General features: G+C 39.3%; 1 protein-coding gene and 1 non-coding gene across 3 annotated transcripts; one reads left to right on the forward strand and one right to left on the reverse strand.

Moving 5' to 3' along the window:
• Positions 1-2,928: 2,928 nt before the first annotated feature.
• TRNAS-AGA (transfer RNA serine (anticodon AGA)) lies at positions 2,929-3,010 on the reverse strand. The gene has a single exon. It is a non-coding gene; the product is annotated as a tRNA-Ser (tRNA).
• Positions 3,011-3,033: 23 nt separating this feature from the next.
• On the forward strand, positions 3,034-6,403 carry LOC117842146 (uncharacterized). Of its 2 annotated transcripts, none has more exons than XM_034722510.2 (5): positions 3,034-3,233; positions 3,343-3,396; positions 3,510-3,561; positions 4,704-4,853; positions 5,717-6,403. In XM_034722510.2, exons 1-5 carry the CDS (start codon positions 3,058-3,060, stop codon positions 5,753-5,755), a joined length of 471 nt encoding a protein of 156 aa, XP_034578401.1. In that variant the 5' UTR covers positions 3,034-3,057; the 3' UTR covers positions 5,756-6,403. The 2 variants fall into 2 exon arrangements, with proteins under 2 accessions (XP_034578401.1, XP_034578399.1); XM_034722508.2 differs by lacking the exon at positions 5,717-6,403 and adding an exon at positions 5,375-5,598.
• Positions 6,404-11,578: the final 5,175 nt, after the last annotated feature.

Here is an 11,578-nt window from a genome sequence, read left to right on the forward strand (position 1 = left end):
TCCAATGACCATGATGATTTGAATCTATCGATTGATGGTCCGATGTTTTGCTTTTTTATGAGAATTTCTAGGATTTCTCTCTTTTTCTAGAGTGTTTACCTAGGAATCCTAGGTGGCTTCACCTGGAGGCTTCAAAAGAGTCTCCAGTTAGTAATAGTAAGATAAGATGATGTTACGCCCTCAGGCGGCCAGATCTCCAAAAGGGTCTCCACCGAATTCCGGCTCGTTGTATTCGACCACCGTTAGTAGGTGCATAACTGCACTAACAGCAAGTAATAGTACACTAATGAGTTTTTTATTTAATTAAAAAAATAAAAATCCTCATTTTATATGCACAATGGAGTCTTTGGCTTGCCCACATTATTCTGTCACACAAGTACTCATACACAAGCTCAAGGGGAGCTTTTAGAGGGGCTCCATGGGCTCGTATTCTCTGGCTAGCTGTCAGAGAACATATAGGAACTGGAGGCTCCAGGAACACCAACGATGTTCAAGGGATGCAAGGACTACCAACACCTGTTTGTACACCCTCCATCTGTAGTTGCTACTGCTGGTCTTGAAGAGGTCCCTCTTGTGATCTAGAACTTTGTGCGGGTGCTCCTCATGTGATCTAGAACTTTGTGCGGGTGCTGAAATCATAATACCTTAGAACGCTGTTGCTACATGCGTCCTTCCTGATATCTTTCATTGTTATCCACTCATCTTCTGTTCCTCTTCATCTTGTTATGTTATAATAGTACAACAGAGTACAATTTGTTTCCATCGGACACTATAAGTATAAATGTTCATTGCTAATGCCTTGAGCCTGCACAATATGAAATAAGAAAAATAAATGAGGAAGACAAGCAGTTCTTCCAAGTGGTGAGAAATGCAGTCCTTTATGACAACTACGCCTTCCACCTCTGTGAATTTAGATTCTTTTTATTTGGCACAGATAGGCACACACAATAATGAGATTCATAGCTTGATGTTGATTTTTTTTTCTCCCTTTATCTTCGTAGCTATCACTAGCAGTCCACCAGATCAACTTGGAGCTGCAAGACATCTAAAATAAAAAGCCACTAAACCATCACTTGTGAGCATGACAGTGTTGTCTCATTTCTTAACTCATCCATGTGTGGCATATTGGAACCATAATTTACTATAGATCGAACAAGTACAATGTAGAGTTCCTATTACAATCCCAGATACTTCTGAGCATGATTCTATTGGACAAACACAGATAGTTCCTCAGTGACAACAACTATCCCATTACTATCACATTAGTGACAAACGGTACTGACTTCTTCACTTAATTGGTTCCTCTCTTTATATACGGTTATATTTTCCCATTGCAACTTCAGTCTCACCATCCAGAACAATATAATCTCAAGGATTATGTATGCGTGAGAGGAGTCAATTATAATTAACTGTGGGCAAAAATAGACGTTAGTGGCATTGGCACGTTGGCAGCGTAATAGATGCTACTAGTGTAGGTGTCTTTTGTATGCCGATAGCATAGTAGTAGACACATGTATGAGACTACGAGAGCATTTGAAGGACTTGGGATTAGCTCGTGTAGGGAACAGGAAACAAGGGTACTGTACTAGATACTGAAACAGAGGCTTCTTCTTCTTCTTCTTCAAAATAAAAAGAAGAAGATTGAAACAGAGGAGCTAGAAGCAGGGACATGCATTACCTTTTCATTGATTCAATGCCACATACACGCGTGAGGAATTCATCCCAATTATGTTTCAACGAACATACAGTACCTATGTGCTAGACTTAAACATTGATTAATGACAGAAGCTCCGCTTCTGTTTCTGCAAACATATTGGCCCAAGATTAAGGTTGCCTATTATTTTGTAGTTGTGGAGCATGGAAATTCTTCTGTAATAGAAACCAGGAGGTATGAGCCTCCATTATTATCTTCGTTCGAAGAAAATAGAAGGACAAAATCCACGCTTCATATATATGCAGCACTAAATAACGATGAGCCACTTAATAGAACAAATTATCATATCCTAGTCTACTAGAATCGCGTAACAATTCCATTATGTCATGCTGATCCAGCATTAAGGCAAGCTTGTTGTGGGAGTAATTTTGGTCCTCTGGATAGATGCATCTTGTTCTATGCTACTGCATATTTATTCGTTTGCTCTGATCGTACTTACAAGTTACAACTGCCATAGGCAACAAATGCATGTAATTAATATATAGTATTGTAGACCAGTCATTTATTTTATAAAAAACACTCATCTAATTTATATGCACACACCATCGCTTCTCTTCGCGGCTCACCAACATTCTTGTGCTTGGCACAAGAGTAGGCATATATGGGATATGGGATGGAAGAGGTTCCCATGGCATGGCACCCAGGCTAGCTGTCATTGAGAAATAGGAGGTGGAGGCATCAGGAACACTAACGATGTTCCAACCACTTTCGACGGATGCTTGTGCACTCTCGTTTGTACGCTGCAATTAGTCGTTGCTGCTAATTGTCGGAGATCAGGTACGTTATGAGCTGTTATCACTTATGACCGGTGGCTTGGTAGTGGCTATCATGCTCGAAAATGAGCTGGTAGGAACTCTTGAAGTGGAGGTGCGCATTCAACGTATGCAACTCTAAGGTGAGTGTCGTCGGAGAAGAAGAAGCAACAACCTCTCCATCTTGTGAAACAAGAATAGTAGTAGTAGTAAAATTATGATTATGATTATGAATGTCCATTGATGATGTGCCTTTGAGCCTGCACAATATAAAGCAATAAAACATAGATCGAGGAAGAAAATAGATGGATGAAGGCAAGAAGTTTTGTTTTCCCCGAAGAAACACACAGAATAATAGATGAAGGAAAAAAAAGCAGTTTCTGAAGAAATACAAACACAAAGCTACAAAAGTACAAAATACAATACAGCGACAAGGAAAGAAAAAAGAGAAAAAGTAAAAAACGTGGTCGGCAGGATTCGAACCTGCGCGGGCAAAGCCCACATGATTTCTAGTCATGCCCGATAACCACTCCGGCACGACCACTCTTGCTGTGAAATTATTTTCGTACGATATGTTAAAGATTATCAGCAATGCCACATAATCTCCGAGTCTGCATCCTTGAACGAGAGCCTCTGCGCCGCAATCCTGCAAATCCGTCGGCGTCGACGGGCATGGCGGAGGCGCAGTCTCCCCCCTCCGATTCGCTGGCTCCGCCCCACCGCCGCCGCTCGCGCCGCCTCGTCTTCGACCGCCGCTACGGCTGGATGTAAGGACCCCGGCCGCTTCCCCCCTTGTCGTTTTCTCTGTTCCTCTTCCGCCGCCAAGATCCAGTTTCCGTGCTCACACTCGCCGCCCGCGCTTCTTCTCCCCCACAGCTTCGACGAGTGGACGGACCCCGCCGACCAAGCCCTCTCCGGCGGCCGCGGAATGTTAGTGCTCTCCCATCGCTCGCTCTCTGCGGCCTTCCTCCCGATTTCGTTTTGTTCCCCAATCTTGTAGCCTGCACTCTGCAGAAACTCATGTACTGTGTGCTGCGTTTCAGGTTCTGTGCGGTGACGATGGCGGGGTCGCTGGTGAACGCCGCGGCTTCCTCGGTAATCTTCTTGCCGACGAGTTAGGATATGAGCTGAATTTGTTGTCTTTGCTTGATTGATTGCCTTGAGGGGGGTCGTGGTAGAATGAATTGGAGAAATCTAGTTATTGACATGGCATGTTTGTTAGCTATCATGTTCTTATTTTGGATTTGCAGTTACGATTTGTGTTTTGCCCAGCCAAATTCTGGTTTCTTGAATGGGTTCATGGTTACTTCCTGGCTGGATTTTGCGATTCATAGGGTATGCTAAAAAAGCTTGTGGTTGTACAATATCATGATTCGGGTTTATCTCCAAGAGATGGTTTCAGTCTGGGATTTGTTTGCTAGGTGGAGTTATGGGGGTTGGGAGTGTTATGAGGTCAGAAATTTCATATGTACTATGATGTACATGCTTTTTTCCTGAAAGCAGTAGTTTGTTTTGTTGTTGTTGTGTGCATCAGAAAATTTTATTTAAAATGCTGAATGTTAACCTTTTCATTCCATCACCCGAAGCTAAGAATGCTGCTGTATCATTCAAGAACCTGAATGTTAATGTAAATTTTATTAGGAAAGGTTGATAAAAATCAAATCCAGAGGTGACTCCATCTCTACTGGTATCGTGAATTAAAGCTCTATGCTAAAATGTTCATTGGACCATGCTATCATTAAAGTACTCTATTCATTTCTTCAGAAATATGATTTATGGGGCCACATTTTATCAAGGTCTTAACTGTATGTGAGACTAACTTCTTTCCTACATACTATATCAATCATGTACGAGCAGCCTTATTTTTAGGGTGGTTAGCTTAGTGGTAGTACTGGTAGTAATAAATGCATATGTATGAATTTTTCTTCATTCACCTGATGAACTGAATGTGACCCTTTATATGAACATTGCTCAAGTGTTCTTTTTTGATTTGTTGTGCTAATCAATAATTTCTTGAGATGTTGCAAAATCAATCACGTTGGAAGCATGCATTTCCTCATATCTTTCCTTTATGCCAATTTATGATAGTATTCACTGGATGTACTGTTATTATGGTTTCTTCAATGTCTATTGTCAAGGTTAACCTTAACTTAGAAAGAGTAAAAGGAGAAAAAAATCATTTTAGCTATGTTTTTACCATTCTCCCGGTTTCTAACTGCTCGTCTGTTCTTTCACAGATTAACTATGTTTCAAGTTCAGTCAGCAGTATTCTTGAATCCTCCAACAGTTTCTGTCTGCCAGCATATGTGCCTAACCTGGCATTTAACAAGAAGCAGCAAGCATGGTTACGTGAACTTGAAAACTCTGGAGTTGTTGCTGATCTAAAGGTAATAGACTGTAGTACTCATTCTGCGTTTGAAAGTACGACAACTGATTGCCCACGATTGACAAGGCAACATGATCTTCTGTAAGCAAAGTATCGAAAATTATATGTCACTTCTCCTTTAAAAGCATATTGTCTATGCCTTTTGTTCTTTAATGCAGCTTGATGACACAATTGTCTAGTGGTATGATTCAGTGCTATGTCTACATTGAAGTGAAAAACAAGTATGATTGTATCTTTAAGGCAAATCAATGTAGTAAATGAAAGTTTTAGTATCCAACTTACTCTGAGAATCTCGCGGCACTTCTTATATAAAATATTTAATTCTTGACGGTTTTACCTTGGGATTGAATCTCAAGGAAAAGCATTTTGCCAACTACCTAGCCTTGTTTAGAATTTATTTTCAAACATTATTTGAATTAATGAATTGTGCAATACATTATATAGTTTTTTGGCTGATTGATAGATTAGTTTTCGTTCATTGACTAGTATATTTGAAAATGTATATTTAAAATCTTGCATTAGATATTTGGAACAGACAGTCTTCAAGAAGATGGCAATGCAAATGGGACATGCTCTTTGTTATTGTGTGAAGATGTGGAAGTTCATAATCGAAATTTCTGTATTATTTAGTTCCATACATCATAAATGGCATTTTTCGATCAAAACATTGTTTTCTGTAACTAAACATCTTTTGATGAGTGGATTTATATATGACGGAGCCTCTGGAGAATTATTAATTTCTGTAATTGCCATGTTTTGTAGCATCATTTGTATCAGCGGTATTAAAACCAAACTGTAGACATTAAAAATTATATCAACTGACCTGGTTTCCCCGTTTCTCCAACTCCCCTCGCTCACATCCAGTGTCCTGACAACTGGTGTCACATTGCGATCTTGGTTTAGGAAGCCTTGGGAATTTGACCATGACTTTGTCGCAATTGTGTACAACTCCAATGCTTTCTGATCCTTTCATGCTGCTCCACCACTGTATGCATTATCCGACATTGGTAATGGTGATGGAAAGGAAACCCGAACTCAGTGCTAATGAACGACGACGGGTTCTGTGCTAGAGATTGGATATTTGGATTGCTTTGCCCTTGCATTGTTGCGGTACGTGAGCCATGTTGATGTTGGAAAGTTGCTTCGTGTAGTTGTATCTGCTTGGAGTCGTGGTGTCCGAATGTTTAATGCGAGAGTTGTGCCTATATAAGAAAAGATCATGTAACTTCCGACAAAAAAAGCTTTCTTCGATTCATTCTTCGTCCCTTACACCAAGGTTTTGCACTGTTTGTGTTTTTCTGTGAGCTGTGATCATGATTCTCTACACGTCACGCTGAGTTTGTCTTTCCGCTGCAATTTGCTAGCAATCGAACCTCTCGTCTACACAGCCACTGCTCGTGCGTGCGTTGGTTCCGCCGATCTCTGTTTCGATGACATGATAAGAGAAGGTCACAGATTTAGGAGAACAAGGCATTGGCAATCGGGTGCTGCATCGTACGTGCCGTGACGGGGCGCAGTTATATAATACTTTTTCATTGCCTTCTCGAATAACAGACACATTAACATGGCCTGCTGGAAATATTGAAGTTATTTATCAATGTAGAAGCTCCTTGTCATGACAATATTAACAATTATTGTGTAATATCAATTGTGGAGTCCAAGTAGTAAATACCATTGTAATAATATTAAATATGAATAAATCATTAACATCTTAATCTTGTATAGAACTCACTACTATTACAGCCCAATGACATTAAGAATTGCATTTTTTTTATGAACCAGTCATGTTGCCCGCAAATTGTACCAACATTACATGTTTATTCTACCCTAAAAAATACATTATGTGGTGTTGAATGTCATTTCGACCACCTATAATGAAATAAATGGCTTGTCTACTGTAAAATAGAAAATATCTTGTATGTTTAAAAAACTCTGTCTATATCAATATATAGTTAATTTAACTACCAAATCCCTTGGTGGACAAATAATTATTGTATGAAACATCTGACCTTTTTCTAAGATGGTTATTTTTTCTAGAGGACTAATTTTTTTATTCCTAATGTAGTCCTATATTTTAATTTATTTGTTTTTCAAAAGGACTAATTATTTGCGATTTCTATTGTAGTCCTATCTTTTATTTTCTTGGTTTTTCCAAATTGGATGCCTAGTTGTTTGTGTAAATATGAAGATTATGATTGATTAACCATAATTGACAACCGCATAAGTTAAATCTGATATAATGCCTCTACACCAATAATTAAATTTTACTATCACAAAAATACATTATAAATGTTTTAATGTAAGGGTGCTAAATACCAAATTATGTACAATTAATGTTGTGACCTTTTCTTTAACAAAAGTCTGGGCAAATAATGTTCATAAAGTCTTGGCAGTCACGCCTTTATGACCTAATGTTAAAACTGTATATAATTGTGCGCTGAACCTTATTGCACAACGAAAATCAAATAGTTAAACCTGACAGGCTGGCTTAAACAACGAATACGCACAGGTGACTATGACAATATGGACCATTAGATTGGCCATCCCTGTAAAATGCTCATGTGACTCCGCATAATTTGTCCACATGAAGCCATGATATATGAGCAGTGCTCAAGCGGTTGTGTTGCAAGCAATATATATAGCCGCTTTGTCTACAAAGCCAGATCGATTCTTCCGCAGCATATTCACCACAAGGCCTGTTTAATTTGCAGATGTGCACTAGAAGAGAATTACAGATGTTGGAGTTCGAGGCATTGGGAACAAAGCTGCTGCTACCACTCACTCTGAAGCCAAAAGAAACAGCACGTCATTGAGAATATTTGTCCTTTGGAGTATGAAATAATCACTACAATGCTGATCGAGCAACCCCGCCAGTTGGCGGACAAGACCATTTCTATATGGCGACAATGATGACGCATAGACATCAGAGAAAGCAGATAGAGTTTACAGCGGACGAGCGAATATCATGTATTTTTTTTCAGTTTACAGCGGATGAGCGGAGACCATAAGAGACGAACCTAAGAGTTGATGCAGTAACACAATGGATTGGGAAACATGAGTAAATAAAGCAGCCACTCTAGATCATTATAACATGAACATATGCTTCTGCCACAATCCCAGAACGAAAGTGATATGGCAAGATTCACTGAGTGATCTGTACGTATTGCTTGAGAAGATGAAACAATTCTTTTACATGTGGTCTGAAAAATACTAGTGAAGCCTCACCTAGTCCAATGAAAATGAAAACATTTCACAGCGCCACGTGAAGAAGAACATATAGCTAAAAGTCAATTGCCTTGCAATGTTTTCTTGCAACGTTTTCTTCAGCTCTGTGAATAACAGATTTTCTAGTCTAATGATGGCACCTGTTGAGGTCAAGGTAAAGCTTTGTTAGGATTTGTGACCTAAGTTTTTTTGTGGAATTGGAAGATACTTAATTTGCTGAGCTACAGGCCGTGGCGATTTGTATCTATTGCTTCGATAAACCTTTATTAGTCATTAATTATAAACACTACCGGATGACTCAGCATTCGTCTCGAGTCTTAGTACCTGTTGGTTTTTAACATTAGTACCGGGTCTAACGGCCATTAAGCCTCCAACCGGTACTAATGTGCCTGAGGTCTTTAGTACCGGGTGGAGGCTTCACCCAGTACTAATTGGCAACCTTAGTACCGGTTGAAGCCCCCAACCGGTACTAACTGCCCTCCTATAAATCAGGCATCTTCTTCCTCCTGCCTGAGCCATTCGTGTAGCTCAGGCTTCATCCATTCATGGAGATTTAGGGTAGGTGCTACCGAATTTTTGACCATTTCGTGGGGATTTTACTCATTCAAGTGTTCTAAAGGTTTGAAACTTCATCCTCCCTTGATACATGGTCAGTATACTAAGTTCTATGCTTTAGAGCTAGAGTAATTTGTGATTTTTAAAATGAGGTACAATGGAGAAAATTTTCATTTATATGCATGTGTTATCTATATTTGAGCTACAATTTTTTTGGATGCTATGTTTCGTATTAGTCAAAGAAATTGATCAATATGAGGTTAGAGGAATAATTTCATAGTTTAGTCCTTTACAAATATGAGCTAAATAAATTGTGGGGAAAAGTATAATTTGTTCATATTTTAGTCATTTGCAAATATGAGCATGATAAATTGTGGTACATAGAGATAATAAAATTAAATAGAGGTACGTAATTAGTTATTTTTAGAATGAGCTATGAGAAGTTTTTCATTTATATGTTATGCTTGAGCTAAATAAATTATGGAAAAAAATATAATTCGTTCATAGTTTAATCATTTGCAAATATGAGCTAAATAAATTGTGGTACATAGAGATGGCTATTGGTGCTGGAGGTAGTGGTGATGGTGCGGGCAATCATTGTTCCTCTCGTGGCAAGGGGAAAACCATAGTTGGCCGCTCATGATAAGTTAAAGAAAATGAGCACGTGGAAGAGAGTAATGCTTTATTATTTGGAAAGATGTCATGAAGATGCTATTGCGACGGGTTAGGAACCTCTTTTTGGTTGTCGTTATGCTCCACTGCCAGTCCTGAGGGTTTTAGGTCCACCGAGTACTACCATCACAGGAGGCACAAATAATCCATAGGATGAGGCTGGGTCAGCTAAACCTTCATCTTCGCCATCCAAGTATGCTTAAAGTCCTCCTAAAAAGTCCTCAGTGCATTGTTTGTCGTAGTGCATCATGTTGTTTGGGTTTGAAATTTAAAATTCTCCTTTGGGATTTAGCACCTCGTCCACCAGAAATCCTATGAGTGCTTCTTGGATTGCCAAAAGCCTTTCCTTCTCCAAGAGTTCTTCACGAATCTGCCACATCTATAATTTGGAAATATGTGAATGTTACACCAACCATAAAATAAAAGGAGCTAGAAAATAATTAATAATTACTAGGTTTATTTCATGTACAGTTATATCGTCCAATAGCACCTTGTCGCTCATGAAATGGTGTATGTGCTCACAGATGTAATATCCACATAAATTATTCCCTTGTTCCTATCTCATGCACTTTAGTGGAAAAAACAAGTTATGAAATATTCGTGTTATAGAATGTACAAAATGTGCAAACTTCATACGTACCGGAAAAGTTGTACTGAATGTAAGTTTTTATTTGAATTCACCACGGTGAGTCTTACGCAATTTTTTGTCGTCTATTAGAGTTATGAATGATACAGTGTTAGGTGAAAATTTAGGAAATAAACTTTTGCATAGATATAAAGGTCCAGAATTATTACAAGTTAAGCATGTCTTGAATGTCTTTGTACTCGTCCTTTGGTTTCCACAACGAATCAAACAAAATAATGTTGCTTTCATCAATCATAATTATAAGGAGAATCCAGTGGAAACTGGGTACATAAATGTTCATATTAGAACTAACCAAAATTAATTAGGTAAGGAAAGAAAAACGAAAATAGACGGTATCCACACTTACTTAAATTTGTATGGTAGTAGTATGTACTGTTTGTAATTCTATTCCTCCAAGAATTTGTATATTCAATCTAATGTATCCTTTGGGTGATCACGTATCTAATTTTGATTAACAAGCGTTGGGTCCATGAAGCCGACGTTGAAGTACGATTCTCGGCGGCACTCTGAATTTGCATCCTACATAAAATGAAAGACAAAGTTAGTGGGACGACACACACAGATACAAAATAAGGATCTGAGGCAAAATTAACATCTAATAAACACACACTTACAGAACCCAAGCGCTGATGAGAGAGACATTAAGGGCATCTTGATGGTACACTTCATAAATATCCTTGAATTCGAACCACAACAGTTTCTCACCTTCAGCAAAAAAATCAATCGGTTTAACAAGAAGAGCGAGCATGACCCTTTTATTGGTCGACTACTCCATGTGCCACTGAAGGAATTCATACATCTTAGTTGTGAGCTTCCATACCAATTCAGGCCTGACTAGAGGCTTGCCTGACTCAAAGGGCCATTTAGGTACCATCTTTTCTGGAGGTGGCGGTTCGTCTTGCCCTAGAACTTAAGCAAGCGAGAGACCTATCTCTACCATAAACTTAACGACTTTGATTTGTTGTTCTAAAGCCAAAGCTGTTATTTGTTGAGCTTCTTGATCTGGTTGCTGATCTTGTTGCCCGAGCTATGGGACAGTACGATTGGATGACGACTCTCCTCATTTTTTCTTCTGCCAAGACTTAACTAATGAATGATTGTAGTTCGATAGTAACGTCTTCTTGACTTCTTTTTTCATACCAATAAAAAACTTTAATTTGGCTGGATCTACTGGCTTAGGCTCCATCTCCTTCACTTTTCTTTCTGCAGCGATTTTTTAAACCGCTCCCTTACATGTGCTTGCAATGCCTCCTCGAATTACTCAGGAGTCATATCGCCTGCTAGCTTCTTAATAGGTTCAGACATCTTTTTTTTCTTCCTGGGTTCTTTCGCCTTTTGCGGCCTTGGCTTGAAAGGCGGTGGTCATGACTTCTTGAGAGGTGTTGCAGGTTCTTCCTTGCTCGCACCGGACTTTTGTCTCGGTGCTGTAGTATGTGGTCGAGGAGGGGTGTTTTGGTCATCATCGCTCCCGCCTACAAGATTCGATGGTGCTGGAGACGATGATTGTGTAGGATGCGATGGTCCCAGTGGTAACAACGGTCTTGGAGGTGGATGTGCTAGAGATGATGGTCTTGAGTTCTGAGGAGATGGTGGCTACGGGAGACCTATGGGAAGAAATGATACCTCCT

This window comes from Setaria viridis, chromosome 2, assembly GCF_005286985.2.
Source record: "Setaria viridis chromosome 2, Setaria_viridis_v4.0, whole genome shotgun sequence".
NCBI classification, from domain to species: Eukaryota; Viridiplantae; Streptophyta; class Magnoliopsida; order Poales; family Poaceae; genus Setaria; species Setaria viridis.

Coding starts and splice junctions, on each gene's coding strand:
- LOC117842146 (XM_034722508.2), top strand. CDS start 3,058: ATGCCACATAATCTCCGAGTCTGCATCCTTGAACGAGAGCCTCTGCGC. Junction 3,234..3,342: donor GACCGCCGCTACGGCTGGAT/GTAAGGACCCCG, acceptor TCTCCCCCACAG/CTTCGACGAGTGGACGGACC. Junction 3,562..4,703: donor TGAACGCCGCGGCTTCCTCG/GTAATCTTCTTG, acceptor GTTCTTTCACAG/ATTAACTATGTTTCAAGTTC.